Raw genomic sequence first — 17,449 nt, 5'->3', positions numbered from 1 at the left:
GAATGACTAATGAACAATGACACAAACACCTGGGCTGCATTGACATGTATTGTGTACAGTAGGATCAATAGATGCATTTATTGATAACTAATTACTGATAGTTATAATGACTTGATGAAACACCATGAGGGTGAAGACAGACACGGTCCAATGTGATCCGATTTTCAAACACAGAGCTCTTGTTCCCTGTAGGTGTCATTGTCTTCTGCCTTGTATCCTCATGAATATTTTCACTAATGACTTTATCTTCTAAACCTCACTTGGTCTTTCTGGTACATTTACAGTTCAGTGTAAATGTTCAAACCTTGACTGAGGTGATAGACAGTTATGTGATGGATGTGACATGAACTCCTTAGAGATCCACCTCATACACGTGGTGTCCTGGTTCTTCACTGGGTCCAGCTTCAGACCCTCCTGGTAGATCTATGTCATCATACTGGTCGTATTCTGTCTCTTCACTGGGTCCAGCTTCAGACCCTCCTGGTAGATCTATGTCGTCATACTGGTCGTATTCTGTCTCTTCACTGGGTCCAGCTCCAGACCTTAATTGGAGGTTTATCTCTTCATACTGGTGGTATTCTGTCTGTTCACTGGGTCCAGCTTCAGCATCGGAACCAACAGTGTCGTAATAAACCATCTCAACGTTCTCCCGTCCTACATTATAATACACTCTGGTCTCCACTCCTGCTCTACGCCCTCTGGTGGCCTGGAGAAACACAGCAGCACACAACTTGATCTTACTGGATCCGATCAGGTTCTCTTCAATACAAACAGTGGAACTACTTCATTTACATTCTGGTCTGGTATTCAATATGAATAAAGATTGAATAAAAACGTATACATTACCTTCCAGACACGATAGAGGACATAGCTTATCAGCACCAACACCAGCAGCATTATGACTGTAACTTTGAGGATGTTAAATACCAGCGGAGAAGCTGTGAGATCAAATATGTTACAACATCAAACATCAAGTAAAGATCAACTCTCATTAAAAAGTGGATTTGATATAATGATTTAAAAGTGTTAATCTATGTCATATTCAAGCCTGCTTTATGTAATGTAATTGATTGGGTTATATATTGTGTCTTGAAAAGTCAATGTAAATCTGATTACCTGTGACAGTGACAGAGAGGAACTGGCTCTTATAGTAGAAGTCAGTTGAGTAAACATTGATGTGATAAATACAGCTGTAGTTCCCTTGGTGGGTGTGGTTTGCTACAGGAAACAGGAAGTTGGCAGAGTGATAGTGATTGACAGCTGGCTGGGTGTAGTTGTGTGTTGTGTTGGATCCAACGAAGGTGAGGTGGAAGGAACCTCCTGGGTACTGTGGATGGATGGAACAGCTGATGGAGAAACTGTGACCCTCCATCACCTGTGGCCCCTGATGCTGGCCCTCAGAAACCCCGTTCATGGAGGAGGAGAAGAAGGTGATGTTTGGATTAAACGGCAGATCTGTAACAAAACAGAGGTGACTGACTGAAACAACAGATTTATAAACAGAGAGAGAAATGACAATAAGGTCAAATGAGAGAAAGATCAAAATATTGGAAATCATTTTCTAAACTGAGGAAATAGGTTTTCATTTATCCTAAAACTGAAGTGAATGTGCAAACAACATACATTAGGCAGGCATGCAGACAGACAGACAGACGGACGGACAGACAGACAGACAGACAGACAGACAGACAGACAGACAGACAGACAGACAGACAGACAGACAGACAGACAGACAGACAGACAGACAGACAGACAGACAGACAGACAGACGTATAGAAGAATGTAAATATGCCATTGAGGAAGTCACTGTTTTACCTGAACAGATCACCTCCAGTCTGGCAGTGGAATTACCAGAAACCTTTGTTCCACACTCTCTGAGTGAAGACTCAGACCCAACACAAGAAGATGAAATCCACCAAACAGGTTCACGTGTAAAACCAGAATTCCACTTTCTTGAAGAAGCAGAGCCACAGTCCAGCTGTCTACACACTACAGATGATGACTTCAGGTTCCAGTCAGACCAACCATCCACTGGTCTCCACTCTCCCTGGTGTTTCATCTCCAGTGTACCAATGCAATTATTGATTCCTCCCACCAACCTGACATCAGCAGACTCTGTACAGAGACATGATAATAAACAGTAAATAAAGTCATATTTCTTTCATTAAAAAACAATAATCCAAACCAAAGGTACAGTTTGGTGTTTTACCTGAGCAGGTGAGTTCAACAGCCTTGTCAGGTGAGCAGGTGTTTGTAGTTGAGTCTGAGGTTCCGCAGTCCAGGAGAACAGCCTCATTGCCTTCACACTGGAACTCTTTGGACCACATTGGACCCTCCACTTCTCCATAGAGCGCCCCCTGGAGGACTGAAGGAGCCCCACAGCCAAGCTCCCTACAGACCACCTCTGCATCCTGCTGGTCAAAGTCACCTTCACACACTGAGACCCACGACTTATCAGACTTTTTTAGACTTGTCTTTGACGGGGCTTTCCCAAAAAGGAATTTCAACAACTTCTCTAAACCTGAAAATACGTCATGAGACAAAGTTGATTCTGACTCCACCTTCAACGTCTGATTAGACTTCACCTCCACTCTGCCTGAACACACACTAGTCCCATTCACCAACCTCACTGACTCTAGAGAGAGAGAGAGAGAGAGAGAGAGAGAGAGAGAGAGAGAGAGAGAGAGAGAGAGATTCAAATTCCAGTCGTACACTGATAAGAACATCATCGTTAAAGGAATTAACCATCATACTTTACAGATTACAGACATTTGTATGACAGAAATCTGTTCAGTATTAGGTGTTACTTTACAAGACCAGAGACATCATGTGCCGTGTGCATTACAAACATTACTAGGCATGCAACGGTATTACGGTGGTATAAACAGCCACAGTATTTCCGAGCTTCGGTATTGTGGGGAAAGCTTTCGCTGAAAATAGCAGATCGACAAGCTCACAATGCGACACAACGTGTCGCATTGTGAGCTTGTCGATCTGCTATTTTCAGCGAAAGCTTTCCCCACAATAACAGAGAACACACTATTATTGAGCCCTCAGGGACTCCAATTACCCATTTTGGGTTTCAGTGGTTAGCAGAGGCAGTAACAAACATACTTTAGAGATCTTCAAACAATGTCTCTGTATTGTTTCTCTGATATTCTCATAACGTTTAAAACAAACTAACGTAACTCAGACAAGTCATTCTTATTCTGTCACTCTGTCACTCAACTACAACTCTCCAATATTTTTGTGACTGAAATATGAATGAAAATTAAATAATAGGATCCCAATGGAAACAAGACCGCAAGGAGTTTTTTGGACGGACCTTTTAGACAAAGTATTATAAACGTAATTGTGCTGTTTACATGTTTTGCTTAATAAAACATTCAATCAATCAATCAATAACAATACGTTTCAAATCGTGATTTATTATTTTACTCAATTCATTCATTTGATAGGCTAATAAAATATGTTTTCTTCAAAGAATGATACAACTCTTTTTTTGTTTTATTTTGATGGACCCTGGTACCAAAAATAAATATATATATATATATATATATATATATATATATAATATATATATATATATACATATATATATATATACATATATATATATATATATATATATATATATATATATATATATATATATATATATATATATATATATATATATATATATATATATATATATATACATATATACATATATATATATATATATATATATATATATATATATATATATATATATATATATATATATATATATCTGCTGTCCAGCCAGAAACTGCTAACTCCAAAACGCTCATTGTTCAGGAAACGCAAAAAACAAAATATACGTTTTTCAGGAAATGAAGAAAACCTTATATTTTTAAAACAAAGCAATACTGCCTCATCAAAGTTGGTATAGTGACTTTATATATTGTCAGATACTTGCATGTGTCATTATATTATCAACACTTTAACCAAATCGCGGGTAAATCAACACTTTACCCAGCGCAAGTGGAGTTAGCAGTTTCAGACGAGCAGAAATCAAGCTGAAGTGGAGTTAGGTGTCCAAACAACAGTAGCTCCACTCGCTGCTGAGGGAGAGGTTTCAAAAGGGTACAAATTCTCAAAAGCTAACAATGGATCTCCAAGCTCACAATGCATCACAACAACGTGTGAATTAATGCCCTGATGCTTCATGCCACTTATTATATAGGCCTACAATAATAAACAGGACTTTAAATATTACAATAACTTCTGCAAAGAGGTAGTAGAATAGCGCGACAGAAATGCTATGAACGCCTTTCTTCTTGTCACATTGCTCTCCTCATTAAACACTTAATAGATTTTAGAAATATAATTACTTGTTTTCATAACATTAGCGTCAGTGCTAAGTTTGATAAACAGGTACACTGCATAGTTTTAACAGACTACGGGGAGCTTGTTTACGTGGTCCTCCTCCTCGTTCACTGCGCAACGCGCTCTACTCATGCTGTTGAAAAGCAGCGCTGTAGAGGAGAGGGGGGAGTTGTTTGTTTTTGACGGACAGTTTGAGGATCCAATGGAGTTGGGAGTTTTCGTCAGAGACGCTTTTTAATACTTTTCATTGGTTCAAATGTTTTGATATTTTACACAGACCTAAAGGGTGTTCAATAGCCTTGATTTATTAAAAAAAAAAAAAAAAACTGAAAATGGAGTTAGCTGGTCCTGGCTGGACACCGACGATATATATATATATATATATATATATATATATATATATATATATATATATATATATATATATATATATATATATATATATATATATTCAAATATATATTCAAAATATATATTAATATGTTGAAATACTGTATACCGCTGTATTTTGTTTGATACCATACTGTAAAATGTCATACCGTTACATGCCTACACATTACAATGTATTATTATTATTACATATGTAATTAGACACAACACAGCAAGACACCCATTACAATGTACTACACATTAAACATAACAAATGATACTTAATAATAAACCATAAGTGTTTTTTTACACACAGCACGTCAAGACAATTCATTATTTACAAAAGACTTTATAATAATACATGATGAAAAAGTATTTGTTCTTGCCCTCCTGGGGGTGGGGTCACACAGCTATCTTAGACACTGTACATATTACTGTATAGTTGTTGAAGTAGTAGTTTGTTACCTGAACAGATCACCTCCAGTATGTACAAGGAAGTAGATGACATCTGTGTTCCACACTCCCTCAGTGAATACTCAGACCCAACGCACGAAGACGTAATCCTCCATGTAGGTTTATGTGTAGATCCAGAACTCCTTTCTGTTGAAACAGCAGAGCCACAGTCCAGCTGTCTACACACTACAGATGATGACTTCAGGTTCCAGTCAGACCAACCATCCACTGGTCTCCACTCTCCCTGGTGCTTCATCTCCAGGAGACCAGTACAGTTACTGGTTCCTTCCACCAACCTGACATCATCAGACTCTGTTCAGAGACAAGAGAGTAAACATTAAAAAAGCAATTATATTCATTATACAATTATAATCCACACCAAAACTATAGTTTGTGTTTTACCTGAGCAGGTGAGTTCAACAGTCTTGTTAGGTGAGCTGGTGTTTCTAATTGAGTCTGAGGTTCTACAGTCCAGGAGAACAGACTCATTACCTTCACACTGGAACTCTTTGGCCCATATTGGAGCGTTCACTTCTCCATAGAGCGCCCCCTGGACGACTGAAGGAGCCCCACAGCCAAGCTCCCTACAGACCACCTCTGCATCCTGCGGGTCAAAGTCACCTTCATAGACTGAGACCCACGACTGATTAGACTTCACCTCCACTCTGCCTGAACACACACTAGTCCCATTCACCAACCTCACTGACTCTGGAGAGAGAGAGATAGAGAGATAGAGAGTTTTGAAACATTATTTCATTAATCCATTCTAGAAAATATATGGATTCATTCAAGTATTTGTTTTACTGAACACCTAAACACACAGAGAGATAACAATATAATCAGTTTAAAATAGATTAATACATATGGATATATAATCAATACATCAAAAGAACACATTCATAATTTATTAAGTAAAGAGGAACAAAATGAAAAACTGAAACAATTATCATCGTCATCTTCATCATCAGATCTTCCCCAATCACTCATATGAGACCAAAAGCCCTGCACTGCATGCATGCGAGCGTGCACGCACGCACACACACAGGCACACACGCACACACACTATCAGGTGCATTTATTAAGAGACAGACAGACAGACAGACAGACAGACAGACAGACAGACAGATAAAATGAGTGACTGTAAAGATTGCTGTCATTGTTCAAGTCATTGTTTTTCATTACCTGAACAGATCACTGTGGGTTTGCCTGTAATCAAACCTTTCCGTTTGACACCAAAAGTCTCCATTATGACACAGTCGCTCAGTGAAGACTCAGAACCAGCACAGTAAGGTGTAATCCTCCATACAGGTTGATGTGTAAAACCAGAACTCCTTTCTGTTGAAACAGCAGAGCCACAGTCCAGCTGTCTACACACTACAGATGAGGACTTCAGGTTCCAGTGAAACCCACCATCCACTGGCCTCCATTCTCCCTGGTGTTTCATCTCCAGTTTACCAGTACAGTTACTGATTCCTCCCACCAACCTGACATTATCAATCACTGTAAAGAGTCAATAGAGTAAACATTAATGCAATGCAATTACTTGTATTATAGAATATTCATCCAAAGCAAGAAAATAGCTTGTCTTTTACCCAAACAGGTGAGTTCAACAGTCGTGTTAGGTGAGCTGGTGTTACTAGTTGAGTTTGAGGTTCCACAGTCCAGGAGAACAGACTCGTTGCCTTCACACTGGAACTCTTTTGTCCACATTGGAGTGTCAACTTCTTCATAGAGCGCCCCCTGGATTACTGAAGGAGCCCCACAGCCAAGCTCTCTACAGACCACCTCTGCATCCTGCTGGTCAAAGTTACCTTCACACACTGAGACCCACGACTGATTAGACTTCACCTCCACTCTGCCTGAACACACACTAGTCCCATTCACCAACCTCACTGACTCTTGAGAGAGAGTGTGTGTTTGTTTAACCTGGAGAGCTGAGGAAAAAAACATCAAATAAATGAGTTTCAATTTGACAGAGAGCATGGATCATTTTGTCACCTTCTGTGATTCTAATTATTGCACCTTCCAAGAGATAATCCATTGGACTGAATTGAATTTGTATATTAAGTTTTCTTCACTCTCCTAATGTTATTACAAATGTATGCAGCACTTTTAGATTCATATTACATATAAAAGTTCAGATTTTAATTGGTAATAATCCAATAAAAGGTATAGTTTGTCTTTTACCTGAACAGGTGAGTTCAACAGTCTTGTTAGGTGAGCTGGTGTTTCTAGTCGAGTCTGAGGTTCTACAGTCCAGGAGAACAGACTCGTTGCCTTCACACTGGAACTCTTTGGACCACATTGGACCCTCCACTTCTCCATAGAGCGCCCCCTGGAGGACTGAAGGAGCCCCACAGCCAAGCTCCCTACAGACCACCTCTGCATCCTGCTGGTCAAAGTCACCTTCATAGACTGAGACCCACGACTGATTAGACTTCACCTCCACTCTGCCTGAACACACACTAGTCCCATTCACCAACCTCACTGACTCTGGAGAGAGAGAGAGAGAGAGAGAGAGAGAGAGAGAGAGAGAGAGAGAGAGAGAGAGAGAGAGAGAGAGAGAGAGAGAGAGAGAGAGAGAGAGAGAGAGAGACAGAGAGAGGGAGAGAGAGCGCGCATTATAATTTAAAAGAGTTATTTATATTAAACCACAACAATGGATACATGAATCTGTAAAGAATGCATCTGGAACTCTACATACTCTATTCAGTCTAAACATAGGTCTGCTCTACCATCAAGTCATTTGACTCAATATGCATTTATCTAGTAAAAAAAATAAACATCACAAGACAACTTAAATAACGAATGGAGTTCTTTACACGTGTCAAATCACTATTTTAAATGGACAGAATAAATGGTGAACTCCAGATGAACAGAAATGGCACATTCTGAATGCATTTTGATAATGACACAACTTTTAAAAGCCACACAGACATGCATACATAGAGGGACAGATGTATGCACAGTAGAGACAAGCTATAGTATAGAGAGAGAGAGAGAGAGAGAGAGAGAGAGAGAGAGAGAGAGAGAGAGAGAGAGAGACACACAGAGAGAGATGAGTGCAGGTGCAGAAGCCATCGTATGCAGTGTTCATTATAATTTAAAATATGAATTTATTTAACCACAGCAGAAGTTACATGAATCTTGTATTAATGCATATAGAACTTTAAACACATCAGATACAAGTTGTTTAAGTGTACCTCTGTACACAATTAATAGATAAGCAACAATATACATTTCTAACAGTAAGCCCATAAACAAACTGAATTCATATTTCAATACTCAAAGAGAAAGAAAATAACTAACATGACACAATGTCCTCTAGAGCTCATATACGTCTAACTAACAAGAAACAATGTCCTCCTCTAGAGCTCATATACGTCTAAGCTCCATACTCTAAGTCTAAGACTTGACTAGAGCTCATACACGTCTAAGCTACACAAGTCTAAGACCTGACTAGAGCTCATATACGTCTAAGCTACACAAGTCTAAGACCTGGCCACAAGACACCTTAAATAACTATTGGTGTTCTTTACACTTGTTTAATCACTGTTTAGACAACCAGTATTAGTTACTGGTTCCTCCCGACAACCTGACATCATCAGACTCTGTACAGAGTAAGCATTAAAGCAGTATTACTTTCATTACAACTAGGGCCGGGACTTTATCACGTGCGATTTGTATTAATAATTCATTAAACGACTCGAAATCTACAAACTAACTCTTAACTAAAGTTTTCAAATAATTGTAAAAGTAAAAGTAAAATATTTGCCTCTGAGATATAGTGGAGTTACTGGAGTAGAAGTAAAAGTATTAGAAATTGGAAATACTCGAGTTGCACATACCTCAAAATTGTACTTAAGTACAGTTCTTGAGTACATGTACTTAAAGATGTATAACAAAATCCATTTGAAAAAAAAACGCTTTTCACTGTATCAGGTCAAATATTGATATGCGATTAAATGCGATTAATTGCGATGAATTAATTACAAAGCCTCTAATTAATTAGATTATTATTTTTTTTAATCGAGTCCCAGCCCTAATTACAAAATTACATCATTTTATTACAACACTGTAATCTATGATCAGTTGTTCTTCTTTCATCTTTGTTTACCTGTTGAGTTGTGTGTTGGTTTAAGCTGGAGAGCTGAGGAGAAAAATCATCAAATAAATGAGTTTCATTGTAACAGAGAACATGGATCCTCTCTACCAATACAGCAGCTTGTTGATGCGTTGAAATACATCCTTTGTTTCTTCTGTTTGATGATATTTATTTGATATTCACAAGCTGGGAATGACTGATAATTAACACATTCCATGCCACACTTTAATATCATAATGTACTCACCCACTGCCAGCGATTTATTCTTTTTTTTCTTTTTTTTTTCACCTCGCCACAGACCTCGCTAAATACCTTATACTCGCGTGTTCAACTGTTTGTAGACACACAGGGTAGTTATGTGAGTGGCCCAGAGAATACATTTTCAATCGGCGACATTCCATTTTGCAGTAGTAGCAGTTTCTAAAACCCCTTTCAAACAGTGTTCAGCGCGGAGAAAAACAACACCGAGATACTGGCGATTTAGGAGTGTTGTTCAAAACTGAACCCTCCTTGTCCCTAAGTTGTGTGTTAAATGTTATGTTGGGTGTGAATTGTTTTGTATTGCACTGTTTGTTCCTGTATGTAAGAAAAAGAAAAAGGCATGAGTCTCACTGTACAGTATATCCTTTTGCTACATCTGCCCTACTACTCTCAATGCTGAATAAAAATGATTATATTCCTATCACATTTGACAGTTCATATTTTGAACACTAATAAAAAACAAGCCATGCACCTGCTACTCTGTGTGATGTCACATCATCAAGGTGTTGAAGTTTGTCATAAATATCAAGCAGACTGTGTAGGTTGTTGTCTGATGCAAGTGGTGGAAAAAGTACTCAAATTCTTTACTTAATTAAAAGTAAAGTAAAAGTATAAAAGTATTGGCATCAAAATGTACTTAAAGTACCAAAAGTAAAAGTACTAAAAGGTGCGTGCGTCCGTGCGTGCGTGCGTGCGTGCGTGCGTGCGTGCGTGCGTGCGTGCGTGCGTGCGTGCGTGCGTGCGTGCGTGGGTGGGTGGGTGGGTGGGTGGGTGGGTGTGTGCATGTGAGGTCTCAACTCACAGCAGTTCTCACAGTCGTCTATCGTGTCACATTTCCACGAGAACGGAATGCACTTTTCCTTCTTACAAACAAACTGATGGGGGAGACAGAGGATTATGTTTAGAATCAGTAAAGTATCAAAAGCAGACATGAGACATAAAGTCATACAGCGTAACACAAGTGAAGGCGAGGTGAATCACCTGGCTGGCAGTGCAGTTGGACATGCACTGCTTGCCATCAGCTGCCAAGTAGAAGTGGATGGGACAGGAACACTTGTAGCCTCCTCCAGGTGAGAGCAGACACAGGTTACTGCAGCCTCCATTGTTGGTCTGACATGGATGACCTGCCACTGCAGGGTGGAGAAAACATGCACACATGGAACAAACATGAGAACACACACCTATATGTTAGAATAAAGCAATAAGCCACACCAGGCTGTGGTTTAATGTGAGTTTAGAGCAGCTATGAGGTGTTGTTAGGAACCATGCAGAGCAGAGTGACTACAACCCTCTAACTGTTCTACATTCACTGTAAACCACCACCTCACATGGTTTATTGCTTTGATAAAACACCAAATATGGCAACATGACAATCATAGACAACCTAATTAAAACTGTATTTAACATCAATTTCAGAATAATTTCAAGAAAGTAGTCCCTGTCTGCCTGTAAACGACTGGGAGGTTGCAGTGTAAATGCTCCTCTAACCTTGCTGTAGGATAAACTAAATCACAAACAGCAATTAATCCATGGAAATTTATGATGAATATTGTAAACAAGATGTTGATGTTGAAGCAGTGATACACATACATGTGATCCATATGTGTGCTTACAACAGAACAACATTTACCCATCCTATAACTACTAGGAGCAGTGAGCAGTCATTCTACGGCGCTCTGAGATTTATTACACAGGGGTGCACATAACTGGTCCGCATGCGCACCCATAATAAATAATGTGTGGCACATCAGACGACGCGAGGCGCTTTTGCGTACCAACAGCTGGGACAGGAATTTCCAAACTTTTATTTTTTAGCAAAAATAAAAAATAAAAGCCTGGAGATCGAGGCTAGGAATTTACTTCCTGAAGCCACACTCACACAATCACGCTAAAGCATGCGTCGGCTGCACGTGATTGTGTGAGTGTTGCCTCGCATCTTGACACGCTGCGACTCGCAGCTCGCTGCACGCAGCCAGCAGCGGCTGTTAGAGGCACTCGTCACCGATGATGAACGCACCGTAATGGTGCAAAATATGCCGTGACCGTCCCAATCTGGTGGACAAAAGCAACGCAGCGCAGGGCACCAACCTTGGGGGGTTCACCAAACGGCGTGAGAAAAAAAAAGGCGAAAAACAGCGGAATGTGGAAGCAAAGTGCCCCCCGTTGACAAAACTGTCCCGGTGGGCACCGTGCTGAATAACCACTCAGCTATGGCCGCCCCCAGTGAGAGTGAATAGTGAGAGTGTTGTATACAGTAGGTGGTACAGACCCTCAGGTTGTCTATAGGGGTGATACATGTGGAGGACAGATGGACTGTCCAGGTTGCTGATGAGACTGATCTTATTGGTTCCCTGAGTCTTGTTGGCTCTGTAGATGGAGCTGGTCCTCCAGTCTGTCCAGTAGATGTGATCCTCAAACAGAGTAATAGCAGTGATGATGTCATGGATGTCCGGACTCACAACTACAGACACACAAAACCAAAATAGTCACAATATTATAAAATACATGAACAAAGTATTATAAAGAATATTATAACAAGAGTTAAAATGCATCAATAAAGTTTACAAAAGTAAATAATATTCTCACTGTTTTCCTTGTTTTTTTCTTCATGTAAAAATGAACATAATCCATTCTTATACACAGTAACACTCTGGAGTGTTAATTTAACCACATGAACCCTAGTGATCCTATTCTGGGACAAACATTCACCGGAAATAGCAGATCTACAAGCTCACAACGTGTCACACTGCAACATGTGACATGTAGATCGGCTATTTTCTGAAAGGATATCTAATGTAAAGAGGATAAAAGGAGGGTCTTAGAATAGACCCCTGGGGGACTCCAGTCAACCAAGTATAATAGGGATTACTTTTACTTGAGTACTTCTTCCTCCCGTGTGTGTGTGTGTGTGTGTGTGTGTGTGTGTGTGTGTGTGTGTGTGTGTGTGTGTGTGTGTGTGTGTGTGTGTGTGTGTGTGTGTGTGTGCGCACATGCGTGCGTGCGTGCGTGCGTGCGTGCGTGCGTGCGTGCGTGCGTGCGTGCGTGCGTGCGTGCGTGCGTGCGTGCGTGCGTGCGTGTGTGTGTGTGTGTGTGTGTGTGTGTTACCTGTGTGTCTGTTGGTTCCATCCAGGTTGGCAAACTCAATGTGTTTCTCCTTGTCGTCGCTCCAGTAGATGTGATTGTTGATGTAGTCTAACGTCAGGCCGAAGGGCTGGTAGATCTTATCCTTCACGATGATGCTCCTGTTGGTGCCGTCTATCCCCATCCTCTCTATGTGGGGGTTGTTGTCACCTACGTCTGTCCAGTACAAGTACCTGTCAGGGAGACACTGAGTCAGGGTCACTGTTTGACATCTTTACTGACAATGTAACATATTGTTGTTGTCGGGCAGAAACCTTGTATCTCCATATTTTAAAACTTTTGTTTTATCTTGTAAATGAATGCCTACATTGTCCACAATACCACAGTGTCACTAAAGTCACAAAAAAAGCAGATGTACAAGCTCACAATGCGTCACAATGTCACACACTGTGAGCCTGTAGATCTTTTTATATAATTGCTGTTTTTATTGAAAGTGAAAGTGGTTTAGTGTGTCTTTGGGTTTTATATATATTTAACCAATGAAGAGTATTAACAAAGAGCTTGAGACTAAATAATAACTACATTGGAACACAGATTATTTTTCCCATTTCCTGAAAAGTAACAGTTTTGGACGTTTTCCACCCAACATCAACGATATTAAAAACACATATTGTTACCTCTATCAATATGATAAAACACAATGAAGCCACAGTTTATCTACACTGTGTGAACATGTAATTCACACTTACATGTAAGTAGTCTGTGTGTGTATGTGTGTGTGTGTGTGTGTGTGTGTGTGTGTGTGTGCGTGTGCGTGTGCGTGTGCGTGTGCGTGCGCGCGCGCGTGCGTGCGTGCGTGCGTGCGTGCATGCGTGTGTTTGTGGGGCAGTGGGATGTGTCTTCCACGTGGGGGAGGAGAGGGATACATAAGGAATAAATAACGATAACAACATTCAACACATTATTCACAATAACTCAGACATACTGTACTTTGTATGATTTTGTTTTAGAATACCTAGGCGTCATGTGTTCATGTTTTGCCTCATAGGAGCTCCAGAAAGGAGAGCCAATCACAAGGAAGTATTACACATTATATTTAGTGCACTTTTCAGTGAGTGACAACTTACATGATACTATTTAAATGTTCCTCATGAGGTAAACTCTACCCTTCTTATTCTACTACAAAAACATCTATTAAGTGACTTTTTAACTTCACTTTACAAGATGTACAGAATATGATGCAATGTCATCAGTTTAATGTTTAGATGTAATTCAGTCTTCTTGTATCCGTGGTGTTTCACAGGATGGTGTGAGGTTCATGATGTCACCACAGTGTGAGGTTCATGATGTCACCACAGTGTGAGGTTCATGATGTCACCACAGTGTGAGGTTCATGATGTCACCACAGTGTGAGGTTCATGAAGTCACCACAGTGTGAGGTTCATGATGTCACCACAGTGTGAGGTTCATGATGTCACCACAGTGTGAGGTTCATGATGTCACCACAGTGTGAGGTTCATGATGTCACCACAGTGTGAGGTTCATGAAGTCACCACAGTGTGAGGTTCATGATGTCACCACAGTGTGAGGTTCATGATGTCACCACAGTGTGAGGTTCATGATGTCACCACAGTGTGAGGTTCATGATGTCACCACAGTGTGAGGTTCATGATGTCACCACAGTGCTCTTACCCGTAGCGTACATCCACAGCCATGGCCCATGGCTCCTCCAGGCCGGTGTTGACCAGGACTGTTCTGTACGACCCGTTTAGTTTGGACACCTCTATGGTGTCCCTGTCACACCAGTACAGGTTTCCTGCCACCCAATCAACAGCCAGACTGGATGGTCTGTTGATTAACGTGTTGTGAAGGACCTGTCAATCAACCATACATGTACTCTGAATATACTCACCATTTTATTTTTTAAATATTTTTTATGCAGTTACAACAACACTTTTTTGATAGGGTAGTGTAGAGCAGTGTTCACAAATGTATTTTGTTTCAAAAATGTTCTATTTTGAATGTTTCTTTTTGAAAATATCTGATCTACAAGCTCACATCACAATCTTTTAGAATTTTTCAAGAGTGTGTGTCTATTTCAGGGTCCTTGTCATGTAACAGTTTGTGAAGCCCTGGTGTAGAGAGACAGGAAACCAAGGACAGAAAGAGGAGAAACATGTGAGACAAGACCAGGAGTCAGATTCAAACTCACATCCTCACGGCTCACAAGGAGCGCATGGTCTGTACACTAACTGACTGAAACACCAGACACCCTGTTTTCTGCTTTTATATTTAACCCATTAAGACTTGGAACGCATCTGTGTCATTTCATATTTCTTTGGCTATTCAAAAATAGTAGATATACAACCTCATAGCGCGGCACTCGGTGCCACGCTACGAGCTTGTATATCTACAATTTTTTTTTAAATTGTGAAAATGTGTGCAAATCTTTGAATATATATATATATTTTAAAGCGAACATCATCTTTAGATCAAATCTTTGCTTCTGGGGGATTCTACAAATATCTTCTAAATCCTAACAGTTTTCTGAAAAACTTATGTTGCAAACTAACCCTAATCCTAATATATCAGTGGTGCTCAAATCTTTTCATGTCAAGAAACCAAAAAAATATATTTTGTTTCAAGGACCCCCCAGAAACAAATATTTGAGTTAAAAATGTTCGCTTTAAAAAATATACAACAAAAGAGTTGCACACATTTTCACGATTTTTCAAAAATAGAAGATCTACAAGCTCGTAGCGCGGCACTCGGTGCCGCGCTATGAGCTTGTATATCTGCTATTTTTGAATAGCCAAATTATAAAATAATGGTTTAAGTGGTAACACAGATGCGTTCCCGGTTTTAATGGGTTAACACTGATGTCACAAAGTATTTTAAATACAAGTATAAGTACTCTGAATCACATTGTGTACTGTAAGTAGTTTGAATTCAGTTTCTCTTCCCTGTCATTCATCCTCATCGTTGTCATTGTCACACTGACCTGGACGTCACTGCCATTGATGTGCATGCGACTGATCATGGGGGGGTTCCATTCTGTCCAGTAGATCATCTGCTGCTGATAGTCAAAGTCCAGAGCCCTCCCACCCTTCAAGTCCTGTCACACCACATCAGTTGTGTTAGTCTCAGACAGGAATACATTCCAGCATGTCAAAAGCAGTGTGTGTAGAATATTGTATAGGATTACATAGGATGTGTTGTTATGTCTAATGGTTTTCACCTGTTTGAGCTCTGTGGAGCTGGAGCCGTCCACGCTGATCTTCATCAGGTTGTTCTGAGTGGTTACGATGAGGAAGGGCTCCACCTCTGGAGAAAGTGAGACATTACATTTGAGTTGGTTTACCTTTAAAAATATAGAAAAACGTTTCACATTTTAGCGTTGGCTATTCTAAAATATCAGATATACAAGCTCAGAGCGTGTCACTTTGTGCCGCGGTGTGAACTTGTAGATCTGCTATTTTTGAACATTTTTTAAAATCTTTAAAGTGTTTGAAAAAAAAAGTATAATTCAGATTTCTTTTAACACAAATCTTCTCTTTTGGGGGTTCCTGACACAACAAATTTTCAAATGGGGTCCACGTCCAAATACATATCATTTGGCCTGGCATGCAGAAGTTTGGAAACTAATGATCTAGAAGGCATTTGTAGAATGGGCCTCAGGTCTTAAAGGGTTAATACGCTCATAAATGTAACATATTGATACATAAATAACCTTATAAATGTAAACTTATTGATCACCATGTTTAAAAAGGTTGGGATGTGTTTCCTCTCTTTGTCAAACACATCACTGACACAGTGAAGCTGCTGTATTTACTGACTCACCTTTTATTCACTTTAAATACAAATATCTACATATTTCACTGGTTACAATATGAGAGTTTTAGATTCATGTTTTTAAGAGGTTTTTTTAAGAGTTTTAGAGGGATGTTTTTAAGGGGCTGAGATTTAAAAACAGACAGACAGACAGACAGACAGACAGACAGACAGACAGACAGACAGACAGACAGTCTTACCTGTTGTGTTGTGTGTTGGTTCATTCTGAAGAGCTGAGGAGAAACATAACAAACTAAATGAGCTTCAGTGTAACAGCTGGTTGGTTGTTGTGGTTTATCTGTTGAAATACAGGACAAGATGTCCTTTGTTTGTTGCTGCTATTTATTTGACATTCACAGGGTATGAATGCGGAACAAGGTCAAGTGGCCTCAAAAAAAGGACATTTGTGCTGCAGAGCTCCCTGTGAGAGCTAAGAGTGACTACAAAGTTAACATGTACTTTAATGTCATCCTAGAGTTCAACACTCACTGATGAAGACAATGAGCAAGATAATTAACATACATTCATAGTATAACATGCATGGATATGCTTAAAGTAAATTCACAGCAATCGGACGCTGCGTTCATGATTTGTGACATTTTGTGCAATCTTCTGTGTCCCACTCCTGCACACTGTGGAAGCCAATGGTAGCCAATCCATCATTTGTACAGATTTACGTGATGTTTGGACAACATTTGTAGAAGTAATATCAGAGAATTACAAAAGTCGGCCTCCTGGTGACGCTATAACAGGTCTCCAGGGAGAGTGAGATGCTGTGATTCACTGTTAGTGTCTCATTCACCTCCTAAACCCCCTCACAGCACCAGTATATCTCTGCTGTCCGGCAGCAACCAGCTAACTCCAAAATGTTCATTTTTCAGGAAATGACAAAAAAAAAAAAAAAAAAAAAAAAGTGGATTTAGGAGGTTTTGTTCATCATTGATAAGAACAGCTGAATAGACCTCCAAGCTCACAATGAGGATGGAGGTCAAAAGG

At 39.9% G+C, this 17,449-nt stretch overlaps 1 protein-coding gene across 1 annotated transcript in view; it reads right to left on the bottom strand.

Annotated features, from left to right (window-relative positions):
• Nucleotides 1-352: 352 nt before the first annotated feature.
• The window catches only part of LOC311055989 (uncharacterized protein), a gene marked incomplete at its 3' end in the record, with an annotated part of 30,531 nt that continues 13,434 nt past the window's right edge, over nt 353-17,449 (bottom strand). Inside the window, exons 10-26 of the mRNA XM_084072320.1 lie at nt 16,654-16,686; nt 15,861-15,946; nt 15,624-15,737; nt 14,315-14,496; nt 12,647-12,855; nt 11,811-12,002; nt 10,523-10,671; nt 10,344-10,416; nt 9,293-9,325; nt 7,363-7,668; nt 6,768-7,109; nt 6,358-6,675; nt 2,210-2,635; nt 1,816-2,115; nt 1,117-1,455; nt 847-938; nt 353-706 (exon numbers count right to left, since the gene is read on the bottom strand). Of these exons, the coding sequence (XP_083928446.1) occupies nt 353-706; nt 847-938; nt 1,117-1,455; nt 1,816-2,115; nt 2,210-2,635; nt 6,358-6,675; nt 6,768-7,109; nt 7,363-7,668; nt 9,293-9,325; nt 10,344-10,416; nt 10,523-10,671; nt 11,811-12,002; nt 12,647-12,855; nt 14,315-14,496; nt 15,624-15,737; nt 15,861-15,946; nt 16,654-16,686 (3,548 nt within the window). The remainder of the gene's footprint in view (nt 707-846; nt 939-1,116; nt 1,456-1,815; nt 2,116-2,209; nt 2,636-6,357; nt 6,676-6,767; nt 7,110-7,362; nt 7,669-9,292; nt 9,326-10,343; nt 10,417-10,522; nt 10,672-11,810; nt 12,003-12,646; nt 12,856-14,314; nt 14,497-15,623; nt 15,738-15,860; nt 15,947-16,653; nt 16,687-17,449) is intronic.

This window comes from Gymnoscopelus microlampas (assembly GCF_963454915.1).
Source record: "Gymnoscopelus microlampas genome assembly, chromosome: 2".
NCBI lineage: Eukaryota > Metazoa > Chordata > Actinopteri > Myctophiformes > Myctophidae > Gymnoscopelus > Gymnoscopelus microlampas.
This window is presented reverse-complemented; position numbering and strand designations above follow the sequence as displayed.